Source organism: Stigmatopora nigra, chromosome 20, assembly GCF_051989575.1.
Source record: "Stigmatopora nigra isolate UIUO_SnigA chromosome 20, RoL_Snig_1.1, whole genome shotgun sequence".
Lineage (NCBI taxonomy): Eukaryota > Metazoa > Chordata > Actinopteri > Syngnathiformes > Syngnathidae > Stigmatopora > Stigmatopora nigra.
This window is the reverse complement of record NC_135527.1, coordinates 5,593,595-5,620,592: the sequence shown is the minus strand read 5'-3', so window position 1 is coordinate 5,620,592 and position 26,998 is coordinate 5,593,595. Positions and strand designations below refer to the sequence as shown.

Sequence of the window (26,998 nt, the reverse complement as noted above, 5' to 3'; positions counted from 1 at the left end):
CATATATATATACATATATAGAAGTCTCGAATGCGTAAGTCGTTAACGTGAAACGGGCCGTCATTACACATCCAGTCCACACGAGGGTACCGTGACCCCAACCGTTGTTTGCAAAACACTTTTTATTGAAAGAAGATGTCTCCAATGCGGAAGTGATTTATGTGAAACGGGCCGTCATTACACATTCAGTCCACACAACGGCGCAATGATCCCAACGATTATTTGCAAAAAGCTTTTTATTGAAAGAAGAAGTCTCGAATGCGGAAGTTGTTTATGTAAAACAGGGCCGTCATTACGCAAGAGGGAATTTACGCATGCGTATTATCCTGGACTTCCCCCAAATGACGTCAGAGAGAAACCCAGGAAGTGGGAGTCGAATTCGTTGCGCTTTCCTTTTGTTTGTAAACGTTTTTTTCGGCGTTTTATCGCATGATCTAAATGGGGGGGATTTACAGTAAATACAACCGAGTGACGTTTGATAGATTACACGAACAGTAGTCCGCAAGAAAGGAGTTTTTTCGAGTTTTTTGGGCTGATTTGGTGCACCTGGTGCGGGCTGGACAAGGAAAGTCACGAATAAGGTAAGAAATGCTGCAATTTTCTACTACAAGCGCCTCTCGATGAAGTATTCTATTAGTAAAACGTGCACTTGTTTTCTGTTGAGCTTGCTCGTCATAACCCAGATCAGATCAAACATTTTGCCAACCTCCACAATGAATGAACCATGTCCCTAATCAATGACCACATGGCTGAAATATTGAGCTTTCTTTTTGAAGAAAGAATTTGTAGTTGTTAATGCTTTTTAAAAGATCTAGCATGAGGACAATCCTGACTGAAAATAGTACATTGAACAATGTTGACATTTGATAAAATTGTCAGGTTAACTATTTTGAGCAATAATTGTTTTGTGGGTGGGATGTATGCAAATTTCATGGGCATGCGCATTGGGGCCGAGGGCGTGTTTTGACATTTGGATGGGAGTGTTGTTTTGTGGGTGGGATGTGTTCAGATTTTTATGGGCATGCGCAGTGGAGGCGAGGGCGTGTTTTGACACTTGGAGGAGTGTAGTTTTTTGGGTGGGGTATGTGCAGATTTCATGAGCATGCGCCGTGGGGCCGAGGGCGTGTTTTGACACTTGGAGGGGTGCGTTTGTGTGCGCGGGTGGGTGCGTCTGGCTCAAAGTCCGCCCACCGACTCTTGGAAGGCTTGGAAGGCAAGGGGATTGCCAGGGTTTGAGTCGACGTTTTGCCTCATTTCATGCCGAAGGGGCGTGACCAACATAAAAGTGCATGAAATGAAGCCAAACTGCTCGGATCAGAGTCCAAATGTCTTCCCAATACTCTTGGTAGTCACTTGCCATGCATTTCAAGCCTGAAAATTGAACATTTTAATCTGACAATATGATGAGGAGCTTCCTTAGCTCCACCCACTGGGTAACATTCTCCTCTTTTCTTGCCCTTCGAAGCTTAGATAAGTGATTGGGATGTGAAATGATGTGCCCTGTTGATCGATTAGGCTCCATATTGTCCATATTGACCCTTTTGTATACTTTTTCCAATTACTGTTAATATTTTGTGAGATTTTACTGTTGTGTTGATAGTCAGTTGGCTTGAGTAGACAGATTACATAGGCGCTCCATTGATTGTGACTAAGTGAAGGGGTTATTTCCTTAGAGCCTTGGCCCCCCAAAAAACCCCAATAGTACATGATATGTGTCCAAAGTTGCTCAAAATATGATATGCATCTTTTAACAATGTGCACATCATCTATTTGTGGTCAGTAGACTCCCATTTCAGGAAAAGTTTGCAAATGGCCAAGTTTATAGGGGCCTCAGAGGTCTCTCATTGGCAAAAAAAAATTTTTTTCTAAATGTTTTGTGTTTAAAACATGTGATCTGAGTCAAATTGCATGAGTGCTAACGAAAAATGTCATTTTGTTTGCAGGAGTGGAGGCCCGGAAGATGGAGTTGCTTCCACGTCCAGCAACCTGCGCGACACAAGTGCTAATAAAGGTAGGAAATGCTCCATTGAATGTATATTTGTATTGAAATTTGTTTTTTAGCATGCTAGTAATTGAATAGTTTGAATTAGAATGACATTTATTTGACCACTTGTGTAAAACAAGAACTTATTTTGTATAGCTAAAAATAATAATGTATGTTTAGCATATAAATGTAATTCTAGATCTTACAGTTCAAGATGATCTTGCTATTTCCAGGCATCATTGTATGTTAGGTTACATATAAATATCGCTAGGCTAATTTTGTGACTGAAATGTCATGAAAATGCTAAAAATTTCCCTAACTACTCTTGTTAAGTGCATTACAGTTTTAGATCCTAATGCTATTTTTGCTCTAGTATCATCTTATGTATAGTTACATGTAAATATTGGTAGGCCAATGATTTGTTCATGATGTTAATACTATTTTTGCACTCGCATCCTCTTATGTAAGGTTACTTGTCATTATCAGTAGACTAATTATGTGTCTCTATTGTGGTATGAATGCCGGAATGGTCACTGACTGCTCTCGTTGTCGTCTTCTTGACAGGATTGGGGACGTTTTGAACGTATACGGTGCCGCCGGACGGGCCTGTGCTGCAGCCGATGGCTTTGGGACACTGGCGTGACCTGGCTGGGTATGTGACGTGTCACGTTTCAGCTTGTGCAGTGGCATCTGATGCCGTCAGAATGTCAAAAAAGCCATTTTTTGCTGACAATACATTGTTGAAATGGAATCAGTCTTTGTCTTTTGTTGCTTAATGCACCCTTACTAAGTCAAAAATAGGGTTTTTTCCTTCAAAAAGTGCCTTTTTGGGGCATAAAACGGCCACCGAAAAGAGCTCTCGGGAAAAGCGGCCTCAGAAAAGCAGAAAATCTTCCTGGCAACCAGACGTGTCACGACTCGGCCAACCAATCAGAGGCCTTAAAAATTAGATTTAGCCACCTCCCTTCTATGCAAATCTATGCAAATTTGGATTTAGCCCCGCCCTGGCCTCGCCCACCGGGACAGCCAATCACAGCCCGGCATTTGGACGGACACGCCCCCTTTTCCCAAAAATCGGCATTTTTTGGACCGAAACCCCGCCTCTCGCTACAAAGCCGGGCTCCCCGGACTAAAGCCCACCCATTCTGAGAGAACCAATCAGATGGCAGTATTCACCTCCCCACTTCCTGATTCTAGACCAATCAGTGAATTGACGCCCCTTCCCAGAGAACCAATCAGGTGGCAGCATTCACCTTCCACTTCCTGATTCTACACCAATCAGTGAATGAACACTCCCCTCCCAGAGAACCAATCAATTGGTACCGTACAATATATACTTCCTTATTCTAGACCAATATGTGAATGGAATATAATTGTCCCACCAATCACCTTGGCCCCTGACTAGTCATTTGCATAGCCACACCTTCCAAAAAAAAATTAAAAAAATTAAAATTAATATAAATAAAATATTAATAATGAAAAAGTTAGGCGAAAGTAGTTTGTTTTTTGTTCAATTTTATTTGTTTTTCTTTCAGAGTAAAAGTTAAAAGTTTGATGACTACAAGTTCTTCCTTCAACCAGTAGTAGGAGTCGGACCGCAACAGAGTGTGGAGACCTGAAGACAAAAATAAGTAAGTTAAGTGCAAGTCAAGTGCAAACCAAGGAAGTTGAGTGCAAGTTAAGTGCAAACCAAGTAAGTTAAGTGCAAGTCGAGTACAGATAAGTAAGATAAGTGCTGGTCGAGTGCAGTAGAGTAAGTAAAATTGTGCAGACAAGCAAGTCAAAAAGTGTAGACAAGTTAAAAAGTGCAGTAAGGCAAGAAGTGCAGTCAAGTCAAAAAGGGCAGTAGGGTAAGATGTGCAGTAGAGTAAGATGTGAAGTAGAGTAAGATGTGCAGTAGAGTAAGATGTGCAGTAGAGTAAGTTAAAAGTGCAAATAAGTAAGTTAAGTGCATTCAAAGAAATGTGCATACGGTGACAATACTTACCTTAAGAATGATGCAATGTCACTTGTACTTGACTTGAGCAGAAAGGCAGCAATTGTGGAAGAAGTGGTCTTCAGCTGTGGAAGAACTTCATTTGATGGGATGTCACATGTTCTTGAGCTGGAGGGCAGCATCTGGACTTCAAATGTGGAAGAATTGGATGATTATCAGCTGTGGAAGAATTATATTTGTTGCGATGCCATGTGTTCTTGAGCAGGAGGGCAGCATCTGGACTCCAAATGTGGAAGAACTGGACGACTTGAACTGTGGAAGAAATACATTGCAATCTAGACAATTGTCACGAAGGAGTTCACACGGAGGCAAAACATTTTGTCCTTTTATTTTATTTCCGGAACACAGCATTGAAGATAATCGGCTCGTTGTCTCACAGGTGCAGACAGCAGTTGGGGCGGGGTCAAGGCAGGTTGGCGTCTTCACTGGAATGAGTCTGCAAACAAAAAAGTGGGTGACCATTTAATTCCGTCGTGTTTACCATCTAAAATTGGTAATATTTACTCACCTTTGCAGTACAATCAAGCTCTAAAAAATCTGCTTCAGTCACCTTGAGCTGCAGCGCCCTCCGGTGGACACGGGGAAACTAGTTAGGAAAAGAGTGGAAGGTAAAACAGTTCAGAAGCGTGGCGTACAAAGACGTCAATGTTGGACAGTGTTCACGTTCACCATTTTGTGTCGCAGTGTGCACTAACCTAGTGGACGTCGTCGTGGATGAAATCCGACTGCAAGAATCAAAGACAGAAGTCAAAATTGGACATGGTAAGTCCTCTTAGGCGTTCTTACCTGATACTTTGTTACTCTACATTCAGCTTCTGCAACAGAATAATAGACAGTTAGATTTGCACGTGAATCACTTGTTTGCTCGTTTCACCTGTGCTTACCTGCAGGGTCGGACAACATGGAAGTGGTCTGCAAAAGAAGAGAAAGAGTCAAACAGTATGGTTAACAGCCATTTTTCGTGCAAAGTGGATCATTTGGCAGAATACATACCGACTGCAGCCTGTGAAGGAAGAAAGGAGACCATTAAGCATTTTTGAGCTTGATTTGGAATATTCAAAGTACTTACCAACTGCAGCCTGTGAAGGAAGAAATGGACTATTAAGTATTTTCAAGGTTGATTTGGAATATTTAAAGTACTTACTTGCTTCTTTTGCACATTTTTGACCTGTTGAAACAAGAGAAATGTAAGTTAGTCTCAATTAAAAAAGTGAAAAGACTTGGGAATACTTACTTTGGCTTTCCAATGTGGAGCGACGCACAGCATACATTGAATGAAAAAGACCGACTGCGAAAATGCTTTCTCTTTAAATAGTTTTTCGGAAGTGACGTAATCGCGCCAAAAAAATAAAAGTTTAAAAAATAATTTAAATGTGTCCTCCTAATTGAAAAGCGAACCGCCGGGACTCGAACCCGGGTCTCCCAAGCCAAACTCTTAGGCTCTACTCATGAGACTAATGAGCAGGTGACGAGAAACAATCTCATAGTGTATATGTCCCATTCTTAGTCACTCACATTCGGTAGACTGTCAAAAAAAGGGTAAATATGACTTCCAATTTTTTAATTTGCAAAGCGTTGGTAGTCTAATGGTCAAAGACACTGACTGCGAATACTTTGGTCTCGGGTACGATCCTCACTCTTGTCTTTACCACTCTAGCATTTAATTCGTAACTGCAGCTGAGAGTGGAAATCGAACCCGAGTCGCCTGCATCGCAGGCAATGACTTATGCCATTCGCCACCTTGGCTGGATTTCCGCCGAAATTTCTCCCGTAAAAGTCCCAAATATTACCCAAAACACTTAGCGCAATTCGATGCAAGCGAAGTCTATGAATGTACTACAGTGATGCACTGGTAACGAGGAGTCAGTTGGAAAAGAAATGGCAGAGTGTAATGCTTAAAAGTGCCACAAGATGGCAGCCGAACAAGACATGTCCAGTCAGGCACACTCATGGGACAATATGTGAGAGGAGTCCAAGTATATGTACTACATTAATGTATACTAGGAAACAGCATACTTGGCTGGTTGGAAAAGTCATTGCAAATAGCAATGCCTTAAAACCGCCAAAAGAGGGCAGACAGTTAGAACATGTCTATTCAGGCACATTCAGGACAATATGTGAGTCCAGGAATCCTACATAAGTACGTAGTTGGTTGAAAAGACATTGCAAAGTGCAATGCCCAAAAATCACCACAGGAGGGCATCAGGTCTAACATGTCTTGTGGAGAATAACATAGCATGTATTCATACGTGCATACAGTCACAACACAAACTCAAGGTATTAGGAAATGTTATGGTTTGTTACTTTATTGGAGAGGGCTCAAGATGAATATAGCACATCATTTATATCAGGAAGATGAGGCTGACGCTGGGGAGCACATTGAAAATAAAGTTCGACCAAATACACAAGTGCCTTGTCTGCTTTTGTCATGAAATAAACACAAAACAAAGTTGGTTGTCATGCATGGGATGGCAAGTGGAAGTCAGCCGTCTGCCTGCAGGAACAAGTCCAGTCTGCAACAAGACAGGAACAAGCATTAAAGCTGCACCTGGCTATGAATACATGGATAAAGAACAATGACATGAGAACGACCGAACGAACAGTTGACGCATTAACAATGACGCTAATAAGAAGCGGATGAGTCCACTCACCTCATCTGGCCATGATTCTGACACGCTTAACAGTCGCACCTTCGTATCTTGTTTCTATTGACCGCATAGTACGCTTAAAAAGACTACATTTACCTAAAATTATGCGTAGCATTGTTTTGATCGGCTGCTGGTTACCACGACTTCCGCATTGGAGGATCTTCTTCTTTCAATAAGAGTGCTTTGCAAACAACCGTTGCGACTACGCTGCCCTCGTGTGGACCGGAGATGTAATGACGGCACTGGTTCTCATAAACGACCATGAATCGACTTTCTGTCTTAGGATGTTTTTTAAACAGCACAATGCACCTCTATTGGTGTCAAAGTAGAGGCCCGGGGGCCAAATGTGGCCCGCCGCATCATTTTGTGCGGTCCGAGAAAGTAAACCATGAGGATATTTTAAAAGGCACAATGCACCTCTATTGGTGTCAAAGTGGAGGCCCGGGGGCCAAATGTGGCCCGCCGCATCATTTTGTGCGGTCCGAGAAAGTTAACCATGAGGATATTTTAAAAGGCACAAGTACCACGATTGGTGTCAAAGTGGAGGCCCGGGTGCCAAATGTGGCCCGCCGCATCATTTTGTGCGGTCCGAGAAAGTTAACCATGAGGATATTTTAAAAGGCACAAGTACCACTATTGGTGTCAAAGTGGAGGTCCGGGGGCCAAATGTGGCCCGCAGCATCATTTTGTGCGGCCCGAAAAAGTAAACCATGAGGATATTTTAAAAGGCACAATGCACCTCTATTGGTGTCAAAGTGGCGGCCGGGGGCCAAATGTGGCCCGCCGCATCATTTTGTGCGGTCCGAGAAAGTAAACCATGAGGATATTTTAAAAGGCACAATGCACCTCTATTGGTGTCAAAGTGGAGGCCCGGGGGCCAAATGTGGCCCGCCGCATCATTTTGTGCGGTCCGAGAAAGTTAACCATGAGGATATTTTAAAAGGCACAAGTACCACTATTGGTGTCAAAGTGGAGGCCCGGGGGCCAAATGTGGCCCGCCGCATCATTTTGTGCGGCCCGAAAAAGTAAACCATGAGGATATTTTAAAAGGCACAAGTACCACTATTGGTGTCAAAGTGGAGGTCCGGGGGCCAAATGTGGCCCGCAGCATCATTTTGTGCGGCCCGAAAAAGTAAACCATGAGGATATTTTAAAAGGCACAATGCACCTCTATTGGTGTCAAAGTGGCGGCCGGGGGCCAAATGTGGCCCGCCGCATCATTTTGTGCGGTCCGAGAAAGTAAACCATGAGGATATTTTAAAAGGCACAATGCACCTCTATTGGTGTCAAAGTGGAGGCCCGGGGGCCAAATGTGGCCCGCCGCATCATTTTGTGCGGTCCGAGAAAGTTAACCATGAGGATATTTTAAAAGGCACAAGTACCACTATTGGTGTCAAAGTGGAGGCCCGGGGGCCAAATGTGGCCCGCCGCATCATTTTGTGCGGCCCGAAAAAGTAAACCATGAGGATATTTTAAAAGGCACAATGCACCTCTATTGGTGTCAAAGTGGCGGCCCGGGGACCAAATGTGGCCCACCGCATCATTTTGTGTGGCCCCTGGGCCTCCACTCTGACACCAATAGTGGTACTTGTGCCTTTTAAAATATCCTCATGGTTAACTTTCTCGGACCGCACAAAATGATGCGGCGGGCCACATTTGGCCCCCGGGGCTCCACTTTGACACCAATAGAGGTGCATTGTGCCTTTTAAAATATCCTCATGGTTTACTTTCTCGGACCGCACAAAATGATGCGGTGGGCCACATTTGGCCCCCGGGCCTCCACTTTGACACCAATAGTGGTACTTGTGCCTTTTAAAATATCCTCATGGTTAACTTTCTCGGACCGCACAAAATGATGCGGCGGGCCAGATTTGGCCCCCGGGCCTCCACTTTGACACCAATAGAGGTGCATTGTCCTGTTTAAAAAACATCCTAAGACAGAAAGTCGATTCATGGTCGTTAATGAGAAACATTGCCGTCATTACATCTCCGGTCCACACGAGGGCATCGTAGTCCCAACGGCTGTTTGCAAAGCGCTCTTATGTAAAGAAGAAGAGCCTCCGATGCGGAAGTCGTGGAAACCAGCAGCCGATCAAAACAATTCGTCTCCTGAGCATAATTTTAGATAACTGTTGTCTTTTTAAGCGTACTATGCGATCAATAGAAACAAGATTCGAAGGTACGACTATTAGCGTGTCAGAATCATGGCCAGATGAGGTGAGTGGACTCATCCGCTTCATATTATCGCCATTGTTAATGCGTCAACTGTTCGTTCGGTCGATCGAACGCGTTCTCATATCATTGTACTTTTATCCATTTATTCACAGCCAGGTGCAGCTTTAATGCTTGTTCCCTTCTTGGTGCAGACTGGACTTGTTCCTACCGGCAGACGGCTGATTTCCACTTGCCATGCTATGACCACCAACTTTGTTTTGAGTTTATTTCATGACAAAAGCAGACAGACTAGGCACTTGTGTATTTGGTCGAACTTTATGTACTTTATGTAACTTTACTTTACTTTGTGTTCCCCAGCGTCAGCCTCATCTTACTGATATAAATGATGTGCAATATTCATCTTGAGCCCTCTCCAATAAAGTAACAAACCATAACATTTCTTAATTCCTTGATTTTGTGTTGTGACTGTATGCATGTATGCAGACATGCTATTTTATTCTCCACAAGACATGTTAAACCTGATGCCCTCCTGTGGCGGTTTTTGGGCATTGCACTTTGCAATGTCTTTTCCAAACAACTCCGTACTTATGTAGAATACCTGGACTCACATATTGTCCTGAATGTGCCTGAATAGACATGTTCTAACTTTCTGCCCCCTTGTGGCGGTTTCAGGCATTGCAATTTGCAATGACTTTTCCAACCAACCAAGTACGTATGCTGTTTCCTAGTATACATTAATGTAGTATACTTGGACTCCTCTCACATATTGTCTTATGAGTGTGCCTGAATGGACATGTGGTGTTTTGCTGACATCTCGTGGCAGTTTTATGCATTACACTCTGCAATTTCTTTTCCAACCAACTCCTTGTTACAAGTACATTCATAGACTTCGCTTGCATCGAATTGCGCTAAGTGTTTTGGGTATTATTTAGGACTTCTACGGGAGAAATTTCGGCGGAAATCCAGCCAAGGTGGCGAATGGCATAAGTCATTGCCTGCGATGCAGGCGACCCGGGTACGATTCCCACTCTCAACTGCATCTACGAATTAAATGCCAGAGTGGTAAAGGAAAGAGTGAGGATCGAACCCGAGTCCAAAGTGTTCGCAAATGGTGTCTTTAACCATTAGACCACCAACGCTTTGCAAATTCAAAAATTGGAAGTCATATTTACCCTTTTTTTTGACAGTCTACCGAGTGTGAGTGACTAAAAATGGGACATATACACTATGAGAATGTTCTCGGTCATCGCTTATTAGTCTCATGAGTAGAGCATGAGACTTTGACTCGGGAGACCCGGGTGCGAGTCCCGGCCGTGCGCTTTTCAATTTGGAGGACATATTTAAATTATTTTTTAAACTTTTATTTTTTTTGCGCAAATACGTCACTTCCGAAAAACTATTTAAAGAGGAAGCGTTTTCGCAGGCGGTCTTTTTCAATTAATGAATGCTGCGCGTCGCTCCACACTGGAAAGCCAAAGTAAGTATTCCCAAGTCCTTTCACTTTTTTTTATTTGAGACTAACTTACATTTCTCTTGTTTCAACAGGTCAAAAATGTGCAAAAAGAAGCAAGTAAGTACTTCAAATATTCCAAATCAACCTTGAAAATACTTAATGGTCCATTTCTTCCTTCACAGGCTGCAGTTGGTAAGTACTTTGAATATTCCAAATCAAGCTCAAAAATACTTAATGGATCTTGTTTCTTCCTTCACAGGCTGCAGTCGGTATGTATTCTGCCATATGATCCACTTTGCACGAAAAATGGCTGTTAACCATACTGTTTCACTCTTTCTCTTCTTTTGCAGACCACTTCCAAGATGTCCGACCCTACAGGTAAGCACAGGTGAAACGAGCAAACAATTGATTCACGTGCAAATCTGTCTATTAATTAATCTGTTCCAGAAGCTGAAAGTAGTGACAGAGTTTGAGGTAAGAACGTCCAGATGACTTACCATGTCCGATTTTGACTTCAGTCTTTGATTCTTGCAGTCGGATTTCATCCACGACGACGTCCACTAGGTTAGTGCACACTGCAACACAAAATGGTGGACGTGAACACTGTCCAACTTTGACGTCTTTGTACGCCACGCTTCTGAACTGTTTTACCTTCCACTCTCTTTTGCTGACTAGTTTCCTCATGTCCACCGGAGGGCGCTGCAGCTCAAGCTGACTGAATTAGCAAACTTTGGGCTTGATTGTACTGCAAAGGTGAGTAAATGTGCACCATTTAGACGGTAAACACGACTGAACTAAATGCTCACTCTCTTTCTTGTTTGCAGACTCATTCCAGTGAAGACGCCATTTTGGAAACCTGCCTTGACCCGCCCCAACTGCTGCACCACCTGTGAGACAACTAGCTGATTATCTTCAATGCTGTATTCCAGAAATAAAATAAAAAGACAAACTGTTTTGCCTCCGTGTGAACTCCTTCGTGACAATTGTCTAGATTGCAATGTAGTTCTTCCACAGTTGTCCAGTTGAAGTCCAGATGCTCCCCTCCTGCTCAAGAACATGTGACATCTCATGAAATGAAGTTCTTCCACAGCTGAAGACCACTTCTTCCACAGTTGCTGCCTTTCTGCTCAAGTCAAGTACAAGTGACATCACATCATTTTAAGGTAAGTCTAATCGCCGTTTGCACGTTTCTTTGTAAGCACTTAACTTGCTTGTCTGCACTTCTTGCCCTACTGCACTTTTTTATCTTACGCTACTGCACTTTTTTTTTAACTTGCCCTACTGCACTTTTTTAACTTACTCTACTGCACTCAACTTGCAGTTTACTTACTTGTCTGCACTGGACTAGCACTTAATTTACTTGATTTGCACTTGACTTGCACTTAACTTACTTATTTTTGTCTTTAGGTCTCCACACTCTGTTGCGATCTGACTCCTACCACTGGTTGAAGGAAGAACTTCAAGACATCAAACTTTGGACTTTTACTCTGAAAGAAAAACATAAAGTTGAACAAAAAACAAACTTCTTTCTTCTAACTTTTTATTATTACTATTTTATTAAGATTATTTTATATATTTTTTTTTTTATTTTTTTGGGTGTGGCTATGCAAATGACTAGCCAGGGAGTGGTGGATATATTAATATAAATTCACTGATTGGTTTAGAATAAGGAAGTGGAAATAAACTGCTGCCACCTGATTGGTTCTCTGAAAAGTGAGTGTCCATTCTCTGATTAGTGTAGAATCAGGAAGTGGAAGGTGAATGCTGCCACCTGATTGGTTCTCTGGGAAGAGGCGTCTATTCACTGATTGGTGTAGAATCAGGAAGTGGGGAGGTGAATACTGCCATCTGATTGGTTCTCTCGGAATGGGTGGGCTTTAGTCAGGGGGGGCCGGCTTTGTAGCGGGAGGCGGGGTTTCGGTCCAAAAAACGCAGTTTTTTGGGAAAAGGGGGCGTGTCCGGCCAAATGCCGGGCTGTGATTGGTTGTCCCGGTGGGCGAGGCCAGGGCGGGGCTAAATCCAAATTTGCATAGATTTGCATAGAGGGGAGGTGGCTATATCCAATTTGTAAGGCCTCTGATTGGTTGGCCGAGTTGTGACACGTCTCGTTGCCAGGAAGATTTTCGGCTTTTCTGAGGCCGCTTTTCCAGAGAGCTCTTTTTGGTGGCCCTTTTATGCCCCAAAAAGGCACTTTTTGAAGGAAAAAACCCTATTTTTGACTTAGTAAGGGTGCATTTAGCAATAAAAGACAAAGACTGATTCAATTTCAACAATGTATTGTCAGCAAAAAATGGCTTTTTTGACATTCTGACGGCATCAGATGCCACTGCACAAGCTGAAACGGGAGACGTCACATACCCAGCCAGCTCACGCCAGTGTCCAAAAGCCATCGGCTGCAGCGCAGGCCCGTCCGGCGGCACCGTATACGTTCAAAACGTCCCCGATCCTGTCAAGAAGACGACAACGAGAGCAATCAGTGACCATTCCAGCATTCATACGACAATAGAGACACATAATTAGTCTACTGATAATGATAAGTAACCTTACATAAGATGATGCGAGTACCATTAGCACCATGAACAAATCATTAGCCTACCAATATTTACATGTAACTATACATAAAATGATGCAAGCGCAATATTACCATGATGAACAAATAATTAGCATCCGCATCATGAACAAATAATTAGCCTACCGATATTTCCATGTAACTATACATAAGATGATGCAAGCGCGAAAATACCATTAGCATCTTATACTGTAATGCACTTAACAAGAGTAGTCAGTGACGATTCTAGCATTTATATGACATTTCAGTCACAAAATCAGCCTAGCAATATTTATGTGTAACCTTACATACAATGATGCCTGAAAATAGCATGATCATCTTGAACTGTAAGACCTAGAATTACATTTATAGGCTAAACTTACATTATTATTTTTAGCTCTACAAAAGACGTTCTTGCTTTACACAGGAGGTCAAATAAATGTGATTCTAATTCAAGCTATTCAATTACTAGTATGACAAATAAAACTTTAAAACATCTTTTTCATTACAAATGTACATAGAATGAAGCATTTCCTACCCTTGTCTGCACTTGTGTCACGCAGGTTGATGGACGTGGAAGCAACTCCATCTTCCGGGCCTCCGCTCCTGTAAACAAAAAGACATTTTTTTTGTTAGCACTAATGCAATTTGACTCAGATCACGTTTTAAACACAAAACATTTAGAAAAAACACATTTTTTTGCCAATGAGAGACCACTGAGGCCCCTATAAACTTGGCCGTTTGCACAATTTGCCTGAAATGGGACTCTACTGACCACAAATACATGATGTGCACATTGTTAAAAGATGCACATCATATTTTGAGCAACTCTAAACACGTATCAGATACTATTAGGGGTTTTGGGGGCCAAGGGTCTAAGGAAATAACCCCTCCACTTAGTCACAGTCATTGAAGCGCCTATGAAATCTGTCTTCTCAAGCCAACTGACTATGAACACAACAGTAAAATCTCACAAAATATTAACAGTAATTGTAAAAACTATACAAAAGGGTCAATATGGGCAATATGGAGCCAAATCGATCAACACGGCACATCATTTTACATCCCAATAACTTATCTAAGCTTCGAAGGGCAAGAAAAGAGGAGAATGTTACCCAGTGGGTGGAGTTAAGGAAGCTCCTCATCATATTGTCAGATTAGAATTTCCAATTTTCAGGCTTGAAATGCATGGCAAGTGACTACCAAGAGTATTGGGAAGACTTTTGAACTCAGATCCGAGCAGTTTGGCTTCATTTAATGCACTTTTATGTTGGTCACGCCCCTTCGGCATGAAATGAGGCAAAACGTCGACTCAAACCCTGGCAAACCCCTTGCCTTCCAAGCCTTCCAAGAGCCGGTGGGCGGAGTTTGAGCCAGACGCACCCACCCACGCACACAAACGCACCCCTCCAAGTGTCAAAACACGCCCTCGGCCCCACTGCGCATGCTCATGAAATCTGCACACACCCCACCCACAAAACAACACTCCCCTCCAAGTGTCAAAACACGCCCTCAGCCCCAATGCGCATGCCCATGAAATTTGCATACATCCCACCCACAATACAATTATTGTTAAAAATAGTTAATCTGACAATTTTATCAAATGTCAACATTGTTCTATGTATTATTTTCAGTCAGGCTTGTCCTCATTCTAGATCTTTTAAAAGCATGAACAACTACAAATTATTTCTTCAAAATGAAAGGTCAATATTTGAGCCATGTTGTCATTGATAGGGGAAATGGTTCATTAAATTGTGGAGGTTGGCAAAATGTTTCGATTAGATCTGGGATATGACTCTAACCCAAGCTGAACGGAAAAGAAGTGTACGTTTTACTAATAGAACTATTCATCAAGAGACGCTTGTATTAGAAAATTGCAACATGTCTTACCTTATTCGTGACTTTCGTTGTGCAGCCTGCATCGAGTGCAAAAAATCAGCCGAAAACCCCCCAAAAAACTGTCTTCTTGCAGACTTCTCTTCGTGTAAATCATCAAACGCGACTCGGTTGTTTTTTACTGTAAATTCCCCATTTAGATCATGCTTTAAAACGTCGAAAAACAGTAAACAAACAAAAGAAAGCACGTTAAACAATTCGTCTCTCGCTTCCTTGTTCCGCTTCCTTTTCCACTTCCTGCTCGCCAGTATCAACCTGGATTTTCCTCTGACGTAATTTCGGTGGAAGCCCAGTTTAACGTGCATGCGCAAATGCCATATCATGCTAAAAAGAAGCGCCAAAAGCTAATTTAATTGAAAAAAAAACATTAAACTCCTTTCCATTATCATGTTATTGAATAGAATTCCAAAAAGAAAACGGTAGGTCCAGTATGTATCGCTAAAAACTCACTGCTGTTCATTAATTGGCCGCCAGACGGCAATCTATTGTTCTACAGTCTACACAGTGTCGAAGTACTGACTTCTTCTTCGCTATCATGACGACATTTCCGACTACAGAATTTCTTTTGAAGTATATTCCCAACGTACAAAAAGGTAAGTTATTTTAAACCTTTGCCGAAATGGAAAAAATGTTTTAATTTTAGGTTTATTGTTTAAGTTTATGTAAGTTTCTTAGAATTAAGATAGAGTAATAAATAAAGTATAATAATAATAAAGTTCGACCGAAGGCTCTAATCGTAACTGCCAACAATGAAAACTTCAATAAAACGATATTCTTTTCCTAATATAAGGTTCTAACAAGTACAAAACCCAAATATTTCCCTTTTGAAAACTTACTACATATCTCCTAGTGGTTTTAGTACAGCAAAAGGTAAACTAGAATGAATAAAAAAATATCACCGAAAAAATCACTGATTAGCCCGTAATTACACCTGCGTATGTCGCTGGTGACGTCATACTATTTTGAATTAACTCTTACGGTTAAAAACAACATATAATAAATACTTATAATTGCTCGAAAATGTCCTTTCTTAACAGGTAAGGTACTCTTGTGTGATTAAAAACAAACAAAAAAAGACTTGCTATCGAAATACGTGGACATTTTGTGACCCCAATTTGGAGGTAAAATGGCTGCCTTATAAACGTTAATAAACTATTTTGACCCCCATTTTCTTTTTATCAACAGCAACATGTCTGCATCCGAGCCAGTCCTTATGGGCCGCAAACGTGCCCTGCCTGCCTGCCCCAATCCGTTATTCCTCAAATGGTTGACTGAACTCCGGGACGAAGCCAGGGAAAAAGGACTGAAGATCCAGTACACATACCAAAAGGTGAACACGTCTGTTAGGTTCATTAATAATTACCTTCGTTCGTAATTATCAATCACTGCAGGCAGACATCTTATTCAATTATTGACATTTAATTAAATAGAATGGATCACGGATAAAACCTCAGAGGGGAGATTCAGCAAGCCAGAGTTTCTCCTACAACTTCAGAACGTCTCCTCGAATAGACATTTTCGTACGACTCTTATTGCCATGAATCAAAACAATTTACAGAGTTGTTGATCATTTCATCACGTATGAGTGAAAACAACATCTGGAACTACAATAACAATCAAAGTATTTTACCAATAACAAGGCAGGAGACTAGACCAAACAACATTTGGATTAGAACAATTATGCCTTCCCTTGACCTAAGAATCATATAACAATTACATAAAGAAAAACCCGAAGTGCGTCACTATGTTGTCAATAACAGAAGCAACATTATTTTTATTGGCCGAATAGCCCTGGCCTCGTTACAAAAGGGACCACCGAATCTCGAAGACTCTGATTGGGTGGATTTTTTGTATAAACATCCTGGAACAGGCAGTCCAGGTTAAAGATGACTTGGCGGTTATTGGTGACCTCGCAACACTGAGAATAATAAGAGAATGATTTAACAAAGAAATGACCTAATACAACTATATTTATAATAGTAATACAGAATAAACCCAACACCGACCCATATTAATCACAAACTTAATCGTTTAAACAACAATTATATTCTCAATTGACCAAATTCATCTCAGTACTTCATGATTCGCCCAATATTTCTGAACACACCAAGATCAGATAAGTCCCAAACTTTGTCTCTTAGTGGAGTCCCTGACTCTATTTTTGTTCTACCTACGTTGGTCCCAGACCACAAACTATAATGTTCTACGTACGTTGGTCCCAGGTATACATGAATATAAATAGGGTCCTTAATAAGTGCTGTCTTTAATAAATAAATCAAATTAAAACTTATCAGAACTACATTCCCATCTCTGTTTTTCAAGCTACTCTTTAACTCAGTGCTTCTCAATTATTTTCTGTTACCCCCCCCCCCCCCTAGCAAGAAGAAAACTATTCGCCCCCCCCCCCACTTCCCACCGTGACTATAAATAAAATCATTTTATAAAATTGTTATAAGTACAACATTTTATCCTTATTAACATTAAAGAAAAGGGGAAAAAAGAAAGAAATATAGTCAAACTTACAAAGAATAACTTTATTAAATCTTGTTTTAAGTCTGCAACAGAAAAGATTTTAAGTGCATCAATGCCTGAAATAAAAAATAAATGAGAGCGCCACTGCCATCTACTGTAATGGATGCGCAATTACACTTTATACTAGTACGGCCAAATAAAATCCTGTTCCCCAGGGTTACACACGCCCCCCAGGGGGGCGCGCCCCACTATTTGAGAGGCACTGCCTTAATAAGTGCTGTCTTTAATAAATAAATCAAATTAAAACTTATCAGAACTACATTCCCATCTCTGTTTTTCAAGCTACTCTTTAACTGAAGAAAGCGTGGCTGTGGCGCGGCACCTGGATTCCGCGGAGCGGGGGTCCGAGGTACTTTCAGAGGAAGAGGAGGCCAACCCGAGGGTTGTTGACCTCACCGGTAGCGACGAAGACAATTAAAGCGAAGAAGAACCGGAAAATTCGACGACGCCCTCGCATGAATCCCTCGCTGGTCGTCTCGAGTCGTGCGAAGGGCGCCTCCTCGCCGGGACCTTCGACATCGTCCTCTGTGTGGACGTGATCGAGACGACAGGGTAGGCCGAGGGACGGTTACCTGTTGTTGTTTTTTTTACACACCCGTGCACCCGCAGAGGCAGCGGCGGCCATTGCAAGCAAGAACTGGTCCGCGAGCTGACGAAAAACCGCGTCCAGTTTGATGTCCGGAAGCTCAACGTCGGCGACTTCCTTTGGGTGGCGCCCCCGCTTCAGGTGGGACTCGAACCAGGGAACTGGTACTCGATTATGTCGTGGAGAGGAAACGGATGGATGACCTTTGCGGCAGCATCATTGACGGACGCTTCAGGGAGCAGAAGATCAGCGGGAAGTAGTAGAAAAAATGTCCAAATACTTAAATACCTCATTTTCTTGTTATAGTTTCGCCTAAAAAGATGCGGCCTGCGCCGTCCCATCTACCTGGTGGACAAGGAAAAATGGCGTCCCACCTGAGCCTCCCAGAATCGACCCTGCGGCAGGCCGTCGTCGGCACGCAGGTGGTGGACGGCCGCTTACCTCGCTAACATGACCAAACAACTCGCCAAAATGTACCGAGTGGGTATTCCTGTAATCACTGGCGCATTCTAATCCGACCTATCATAACATTTGTTCAATAAGTAGAAATATTTTTTTACATTGTGAGTGTAAGTGGTGAGTTACAATAAATATACAGATGTTTTCCCGTTGTAATATTTTATTGTGTGCACAAAAAAATGCAGCAGGCCAGATTTGGCCCCAGGGCCGCCACATTTACACCTGTGGATGAAATCTGGCCCGCCACGTCATTTTGTGCGGTCCGAGAAAATAATCATGGTTTACTTTCTCGGACCGCACAAAATGATGCGGCGGGCCAGATTTGGCCCCCGGACCTCTACTTTGACACCAATAGAGTTGCATTGTGCTGTTTAAAAAAACATCTTTCTCGGACCGCACAAAATGATGTGGCGGGCCACATTTGGCCCCCGGGCCTCCACTTTGACACCTATAGAGGTGTATTGTACCTTTTAAAATATCCTCATGGTTTAGTTTCTCGGACCGCACAAAATGATGCGGCGGGCCAGATTTGGCCCCCGGGCCTCCACTTTGACAACAATAGAGGTGCATTGTGCCTTTTAAAATATCCTCATGGTTTACTTTCTCGGACCGCACAAAATGATGCGGCGGGCCACATTTGGCCCCCGGGCCTCCACTTTGACACCAATAGAGGTGCATCGTGCCTTTTAAAATATCCTCATGGTTTACTTTCTCGGACCGCACAAAATGATGCGGCGGGCCAGATTTGGCCCCCGGGCCTCCACTTTGACAACAATAGAGGTACCTTGTGCCTTTCAAAATATCCTCATGTTTACTTTCTCGGACCGCACAAAATGATGCGGCGGGCCAGATTTGGCCCCCGGACCTCCACTTGGACACCAATAGAGGTGCATTGTGCCTTTTAAAATATCCTCATGGTTTACGTCCTCGGACCGCACAAAATGATGCAGCGGGCAACATTTGGCCCCCGGGCCTCCACTTTGACACCTATAGAGGTGTATTGTACCTTTTAAAATATCCTCATGGTTTACTTTCTCGGACCGCACAAAATGATGCGGCGGGCCACATTTGGCCCCCGGACCTCCACTTTGACACCAATAGAGGTGCATTGTGCTGTTTAAAATATCCTCATGGTTTACTTTCACGGACCGCACAAAATGATGCGGCGGGCCACATTTGGCCCCCGGGCCTCCACTTTGACACCAATAGAGGTGCATTGTGCCTTTTAAAATATCCTCATGGTTTACGTTCTCGGACTGCACAAAATGATGCAGCGGGCCAGATTTGGCCCCCGGACCTCCACTTTGACACCAATAGAGGTGCATTGTGCTGTTTAAAAAAACATCTTTCTCGGACCGCACAAAATGATGCTGCGGGCCACATTTGGCCCCCGGGCCTCCACTTTGACACCAATAGAGGTGGATCGTGCCTTTTAAAATATCCTCATGGTTTAATTTCTCGGACCGCACAAAATGATGCGGCGGGCCAGATTTGGCCCCCGGGCCTCCACTTGGACACCAATGGAGGTGCATTGTGCTGTTTAAAAAAAACATCTTTCTCGGACCGCACAAAATGATGCGGCGGGCCACATTTGGCCCCCGGGCCTCCACTTTGACACCTATAGAGGTGCCTTTTAAAATATCCTGATGGTTTACTTTCTCGGACCGCACAAAATGATGCGGCGGGCCACATTTGGCCCCCGGGCCTCCACTTGGACACCAATGGAGGTGCATTGTCCTGTTTAAAATATCCTCATGGTTTACTTTCTCGGACCTCACAAAATGATGTGGTGGGCCAGATTTGGCCCCCGGGCCTCCACTTGGACACCAACAGAGGTGCTGTCATTACACCCCCGGTCCACACGAGGGCAGCGTAGTCACAACGGTTGTTTGCAAAGCGCTCTTATTGAAAGAAGAAGATCCTCCAATGCGGAAGTCGTGGTAACCCGCAGCCGATCAAAACAATCCTTCTACGCATAATTTTAGGTAAATGTAGTCTTTTTAAGCGTACTATGCGGTCAATAGAAACAAGATACGAAGGTGCGACTGTTAAGCGTGTCAGAATCATGGCCAGATGAGGTGAGTGGACTCATCCGCTTCATATTAGCGTCATTGTTAATGCGTCAACTGTTCGTTCGGTCGTTCTCATGTCATTGTTCTTTATCCATGTATTCACAGCCAGGTGCAGCTTTAATGCTTGTTCCTGTCTTGGTGCAGACTGGACTTGTTCCTGCAGGCAGACGGCTGACTTCCACTTGCCATCCCATGCATGACAACCAACTTTGTTCTGTGTTTATTTCATGACAAAAGCAGACAAGGCACTTGTGTATTTGGTCGAACTTTATTTTTAATGTTCTCCCCAGCGTCAGCCTCATCTTGCTCATATAAATGATGTGCAATATTCATCTTGAGCCCTCTCCAATAAAGTAACAAACCATAAAATTCCTAATCCCTTGATTTTGTGTTGTGACTGTATGCATGTATGAATACATGCTATGTTATTCTCCACAAGACATGTTAGACCTGATCCCCTCCTGTGGCGGGTTTTGGGCATTGCACTTTGCAATGGCTTTTCCAACCAACTACGTACTTATGTAGGATACCTGGACTCACATATTGTCCTGAATGTGCCTGAATAGACATGTTCTAACTTTCTGCCCTCTTGTGGCGGTTTTAAGGAATGGTTTTTTTTGCAATGGCTTTTCCAACCAACTAAGTATGCTGTTTCCTAGTATATACATTAATGTAGTACACCTGGACACCTCTCACATATTGTCCCATGAGTGTGCCTGACTGGACATGTTCGGCTACCATCTTGTGACACTTTTAAGCATTACACTCTGCAATTTATTTTCCAACCAATTCCTTGTTACCAGTGCATCACTGTAGTACATTCATAGACTTCGCTTGCATCGAATTGCGCTAAGTGTTTTGGGTATTATTTAGGACTTTTACGGGAGAAATTTCGGCGGAAATCCAGCCAAGGTGGCGAATGGCATAAGTCATTACCTGCGATGCAGGCGACTCGGGTTCGATTCCCACTCTCAGCTGCATTTACGAATTAAATGCTAGAGAGGTAAAGACAAGAGAGAGGATCGTACCCGAGACCAAAGTAATCGCAGTCAGTGTCTTTGACCATTAGACTACCAACGCTGTGCAAATTAAAAAATTGGAAGTCGTATTTACCCTTTTTTTGACAGTCTACCGAATGTGAGTGACTAAGAATGGGACATATACACAATGAGATTGTTCTCCGTCATCTGCTCATTAGTCTCATGAGTAGAGCATAAAACTTAGCCTTGGGACACCCGGGTACGAGTCCTGGCCATTCGCTTTTCAATTTGGAGGACACATTCAAATTATTTTTTAAACTTTTATTTTTTTGCGCATTTACGTCACTTCCGAAAAACTATTTAAAGAGGAAGCGTTTTCGCAGTCGGTCTTTTTCATTCAATGTATGCTGTGCGTCGCTCCACATTGGAAAGCCAAAGTAAGTATTCCCAAGTCTTTTCACTTTTTTATTTGAGACTAACTTACATTTCTCCTGTTTCAACAGCTCACAAATGTGCAAAAAGAAGCAAGTAAGTACTTTAAATATCCCAAATCAACCTCTCAAATACTTAATGGTCTACTTTCTTCCCACAGGCTGCAGTTGGTAAGTACTATGAATATTCCAAATCAAGCTCAAATACTTAATGGATCTTGTTTCTTCCTTCTCAGGCTGCAGTCGGTAAGTATTCTTCCAAATGGTCCACTTTGCACGAAAAATGGCTGTTAACCGTACTGTTTGACTCTTTCTCCTTTTCTTTTGCAGGTCACTTCCAAGATGTCCGACCCTGCAGGTAAGCACAGGTGAAACGAGCAAACAATTAATTCACGTGCAAATCTGTCTATTAATTAATCTGTTCCAGAAGCTGAAAGTGGAGTGACAAAGTTTGAGGTAAGAACGCCTGAGATGACTTACCATGTCCGATTTTGACTTCAGTCTTTGATTCTTGCAGTCGGATTTCATCCACGACGACGTCCACTAGGTTAGTGCACACTGCGACACGAAATGGTGAACGTGAACACTGTCCAACGTTGACGTATTATAACGCCACGCTCCTGAACTGTTTTACCTTCCACTCTCTTTTCCTGGCTAGTTTCCCCGTGTCCACCGGAGGGCGCTGCAGCTCAAGGTGACTAAAGTAGATTTTTTAAAGCTTGATTGTACTGCAAAGGTGAGTAAATATTACCAATTTTAGACGGTAAACGACGGAATAAAATGCTCACCCACTTGTTTGCAGACTCATTCCAGTGAAGACGCCATTTTGTAAACCTGCCTTGACCCCGCCCCGACTGCTGCCTGCACCTGTGAGACAACGAGCTGATTATCTTCAATGCTGTCTTCCAAAAATAAAATAAAAGGACAAAATGTTTTGCCTCCGTGTGAACTCTTTCGTGACAATTGTCTGGATTGCAATGAAGTTCTTCCACAGTTGAGGTCGTCCAGTTTATCCACAGTTGAAGTACAGATGCTGCCCTCCTGCTCAAGAACATGTGACATCGCATCAGATGAAGTTCTTCCACAGCTGAAGACCACTTCTTCCACAATTGCTGCCTTTCTGCTCAAGTCTGGTACAAGTGACATTGCATCATTCTTAAGGTAAGTGTTATCGCCGTTTGCACATTTCTTTAAATGCACTTAACTTGCTTGTCTACACTTTTAACTTACTCTACTCCACTTCTTACCCTACTGCACTTCCCTACTGCCCTTTTTAACCTGAATGCACTTCTTGCTCTATTGCACTTTTTTAACTTGCCATACTGCAGTTTTTAACTTGCCCTATTGCACTCAACTTGCGCTTTACTTACTTAGTTTGCACTAGACTTGCACTTTACTTACTTGGTTTGCACTTGGCTTGCACTCAACTTCCTTGGTTTGCACTTGACTTGCACTTAACTTACTTATTTTTGTCATCAGGTCTTCACACTCTGTTGCGGTCCGACTCCTACTACTGGTTGAAGGAAGAACTTCAAGACATCATCCTTTTGACTTTAACTCTGAAAGAAAAACAAATAAAGTTGAACAAAAAGCAAACTACTTTCTTCTAACTTTTTATTAAAACTATTTTATTATTATTAAATATTATTTTTATTTTATTTTTTTAATTTTTTTTTGGGTGTGGCTATGCAAATGACTAGCCACGAATTGGTGGAAAAATTAAATTAAGTTCAATGATTGGTTTAGAATAAGGAAGTAAAAATTCACTGCTGCCAGTTGATTGGTTCTCTGAGAGACGAGTGTCCATACATTGATTGGTGTAGAATCAGGAAGTGGAAGGTGAAAGCTGCCACCTGATTGATTCTCTGGCAAGGGGCGTCAATTCACTGATTGGTCTAGAATCAGGAAGTGGGGAGGTGAATACTGCCATCTGATTGGTTCTCTCAGAATGGGTGGGCTTTAGGCCGGGGGGGACGGCTTTGTAGCGGGAGGCGGGGTTTCGGTCCAAAAAACGCCGATTTTTGGGAAAAGGGGGCGTGTCCGGCCAAATGCCGGGCTGTGATTGGCTGTCCCGGTGGGCGAGGCCAGGGCGGGGCTAAATCCAAATTTGCATAGATTTGAATAGAGGGGAGGTGGCTAAATCTAATTTTTAAGGCCTCTGATTGGTTGGCCGAGTCGTGACACGTCTCGTTGCCAGGAAGAGTTTCTGCTTTTCTGAGGCCGCTTTTGCCGAGAGCTCTTTTTGGTGGCCGTTTTATGCCCCAAAAAGGCACTTTTTGAAGGAAAAACCCTATTTTTGACTTAGTAAGGATGCATTTAGCAAGAAAAGAAAAAGACTGATTCCATTTCAACAATGTATTGTTAGCAAAAAATGGCTTTTTTGACATTCTGACGGCATCAGATGCCACTGCACAAGCTGAAACGGGAGACGTCACATACCCAGCCAGGTCACGCCAGTGTCCCAAAGCCATCGGCTGCAGCGCATGCCCATCCGTAGGCGCCGTGTACGTCCAAAACGTCCCCGATCCTGTCAAGAAGACGACAACGAGAGCAGTCAGTGACCATTCCAGCATTCATTAGGCAATAGAGACACATAATTCGTCTACTGATAATGATAAGTAACCTTAAATAAGATGATGCGGGTGCGAAAATAGCATTACCATCACGAACAAATAATAAGCCTACCAATATTTACATGTAACTTTACATAAGATGATGAGCACAAAAATAGCATTAGCATCATGAACAAATATTTAGTATTAGCATTATGAACAAATAATAAGCCTACCAATATTTACATGTAACTTTACATAAGATGATGAGAGCACAAAAATAGCATTAGGATCTTGAACTGTAATGCACTTAACGAAAGCAGTTAGTGACGATTCTAGCATTTTTATGACATTGCAGTCACAAAATTACCCTAGCGATATTTATATGTAACCTTACATACAATGATGCCTGAAAATAGCATGATCATCTTGAACTGTAAGACCTAGAATTACATTTATATGCTAAACATAAATTATTATTATTAGCTATACAAAATAAGTTATTGTTTTACACAAGTGGTCAAATAAATGTATTTCTAATTCAAACTATTCAATTACGAGCATGCTAAAAAACAAATTTCAATACAAATATACATTCAATGGAGCATTTCCTACCTTTGTTAGCACTTGTGTCGCGCAGGTTGATGGCCGTGGAAGCAACTCCATCTTCCGGGCCTCCGCTCCTGCAAACAAAATGACATTTTTTGTTAGCACTCATGCAATTTGACTCAGATCACATGTTTTAAACACAAAACATTTAGAAAAAAAACTTTTTTTGCCAATGAGAGACCTCTGAGGCCCCTATAAACTTGGCCATTTGCAAACTTTTCCTGAAATGGGAGTCTACTGACCACAAATAGATGATGTGCACATTGTTAAAAGATGCATATCATATTTTGAGCAACTTTGGACACGTATCATGTACTATTGGGGGTTTTTGGGGGGCCAAGGCTCTAAGGAAATAAACCCTTCACTTAGTCACAATCAATGGAGCACCTATGTAATCTGTCTACTCAAGCCAACTGACTATCAACACAACAGTAAAATCTCACAAAATATTAACAGTAATTGGAAAAAGTATACAAAAGGGTCAATATGGACAATATGGAGCCTAATCGATCAACAGGGCACATCATTTCACATCCCAATCACTTATCTAAGCTTCGAAGGGCAAGAAAAGAGGAGAATGTTACCCAGTGGGTGGAGCTAAGGAAGCTCCTCATCATATTGTCAGATTAAAATGTTCAATTTTCAGGCTTGAAATGCATGGCAAGTGACTACCAAGAGTATTGGGAAGACATTTGGACTCTCATCCGAGCAGTTTGGCTTCATTTCATGCACTTTTATGTTGGTCACGCCCCTTCGGCATGAAATGAGGCAAAACGTCGACTCAAACCCTGGCAAACCCCTTGCCTTCCAAGCCTTCCAAGAGTCGGTGGGCGGAGTTTGAGCCAGACGCACCCACCCGCGCACACAAACGCACCCCTCCAAGTGTCAAAACACGCCCTCGCCTCCACTGCGCATGCCCATAAAATCTGAACACATCCCACCCACAAAACAACACTCCCCTCCAAGTGTCAAAACACGCCCTCGGCCCCAATGCGCATGCCCATGAAATTTGCATACATCCCACCCACAAAACAATTATTGTTCAAAATAGTAAACCTGACTATTTGATCAAATGTCAACATTGTTCAATGTACTATTTTCAGTCAGGATTGTCCTCATGCTAGATCTTTTAAAAGCATTAACAACTACAAATTCTTTCTTCAAAAAGAAAGCTCAATATTTCAGCCATGTGGTCATTGATTGGGGACATGGTTCATTCATTGTGGAGGTTGGCAAAATGTTTGATCTGATTTGGGTTATGACGAGCAAGCTCAACAGAAAACAAGTGCACCTTTTACTCATAGAATACTTCATCGAGAGGCGCTTGTAGTAGAAAATTGCAGAATTTCTTACCTTATTCGTGACTTTCCTTGTCCAGCCCGCACCAGGTGCACCAAATCAGCCCAAAAAACTCAAAAAAACTCCTTTCTTGCGGACTACTGTTCGTGTAATCTATCAAACGTCACTCGGTTGTATTTACTGTAAATCCCCCCCATTTAGATCATGCGATAAAACGCCGAAAAAAACGTTTACAAACAAGAGAAAGCGCAACGAATTCGACTCCCACTTCCTGGGTTTCTCTCTGACGTAATTTGGGGAAAGTCCAGGATAATACGCATGCGTAAATTCCCTCGTGCGTAAACACGGCCCTGATTTACATAAACAACTTCCGCATTCAAGACTTCTTCTTTCAAAAAAAAGCTTTTTGCAAATAATCTTTGGGATCATTGCGCCGTTGTGTGGACTGAATGTGTAATGACGGCCCGTTTCACGTTAACGACTTCCGCATTCGAGACTTTTATATATATATATATATATATATATATATATATATATATATATATATATATATATATATATATATATATATATATATATATATATATATATATATATATATATATATATATATATATATATATATATATATATATATATATATATATATATATATATATATATATATATATATATATATATATATATATATATATATATATATATATAAAAGTCTCGAATGCGGAAGTCGTTAACGTGAAACGGGCCGTCATTACACATTCAGTGTATATATATATAT

General features: G+C 42.2%; 2 protein-coding genes, 5 long non-coding RNA genes and 1 pseudogene across 11 annotated transcripts; 5 read left to right on the top strand and 3 right to left on the bottom strand.

Annotated features, from left to right (window-relative positions):
• The first annotated feature begins 192 nt into the window (after window positions 1–192).
• LOC144213969 (uncharacterized) lies at window positions 193–5,623 on the top strand. 5 transcript variants are annotated; one of them, XR_013330184.1, is made up of 9 exons: window positions 199–581; window positions 1,944–2,011; window positions 2,549–2,636; window positions 3,520–3,615; window positions 4,186–4,288; window positions 4,360–4,434; window positions 4,497–4,588; window positions 4,665–4,742; window positions 4,871–5,623. XR_013330184.1 is itself a non-coding variant. In XM_077742696.1 (8 exons), the coding sequence occupies exons 4-6, from the start codon at window positions 4,066–4,068 to the stop codon at window positions 4,533–4,535; spliced, it is 333 nt and encodes a 110-aa protein (XP_077598822.1). In that variant the 5' UTR covers window positions 193–581; window positions 1,944–2,011; window positions 2,549–2,636; window positions 3,520–4,065; the 3' UTR covers window positions 4,536–4,588; window positions 4,665–4,742; window positions 4,871–5,623. The 5 variants fall into 5 exon arrangements, 2 of the variants coding, with proteins under 2 accessions (XP_077598822.1, XP_077598821.1); XM_077742696.1 differs by having other exon boundaries at window positions 193–581; window positions 3,520–4,288; window positions 4,360–4,430; XM_077742695.1 differs by having other exon boundaries at window positions 193–581; window positions 3,520–4,288.
• LOC144213970 (uncharacterized) lies at window positions 4,871–6,780 on the bottom strand. The gene is made up of 4 exons (XR_013330185.1): window positions 6,632–6,780; window positions 5,215–6,532; window positions 5,125–5,148; window positions 4,871–5,059 (listed from the first exon to the last, which is right to left on the bottom strand). It is a non-coding gene; the product is annotated as an uncharacterized LOC144213970 (long non-coding RNA).
• A 1,916-nt stretch (window positions 6,781–8,696) lies between these two features.
• Window positions 8,697–9,237, top strand: LOC144213872 (uncharacterized). The gene is made up of 2 exons (XR_013330148.1): window positions 8,697–8,845; window positions 8,956–9,237. It is a non-coding gene; the product is annotated as an uncharacterized LOC144213872 (long non-coding RNA).
• Window positions 9,238–12,344: 3,107 nt separating this feature from the next.
• On the bottom strand, window positions 12,345–26,548 carry LOC144213679 (uncharacterized). Its single transcript, XR_013330069.1, has 3 exons — window positions 26,275–26,548; window positions 24,928–24,995; window positions 12,345–12,702 (listed from the first exon to the last, which is right to left on the bottom strand). It is a non-coding gene; the product is annotated as an uncharacterized LOC144213679 (long non-coding RNA).
• On the top strand, window positions 15,887–18,279 carry LOC144213927 (structure-specific endonuclease subunit MUS81-like; annotated as a pseudogene).
• LOC144213673 (uncharacterized) lies at window positions 20,207–20,725 on the top strand. The gene is made up of 2 exons (XR_013330064.1): window positions 20,207–20,355; window positions 20,455–20,725. It is a non-coding gene; the product is annotated as an uncharacterized LOC144213673 (long non-coding RNA).
• LOC144213862 (uncharacterized) lies at window positions 22,185–22,494 on the top strand. The gene is made up of 3 exons (XR_013330146.1): window positions 22,185–22,216; window positions 22,278–22,307; window positions 22,419–22,494. It is a non-coding gene; the product is annotated as an uncharacterized LOC144213862 (long non-coding RNA).
• LOC144213782 (uncharacterized) lies at window positions 22,561–23,320 on the bottom strand. The gene is made up of 2 exons (XM_077742424.1): window positions 23,224–23,320; window positions 22,561–22,890 (listed from the first exon to the last, which is right to left on the bottom strand). Exons 1-2 carry the CDS (start codon window positions 23,234–23,236, stop codon window positions 22,565–22,567), a joined length of 339 nt encoding a protein of 112 aa, XP_077598550.1. The 5' UTR covers window positions 23,237–23,320; the 3' UTR covers window positions 22,561–22,564.
• Window positions 26,549–26,998: the final 450 nt, after the last annotated feature.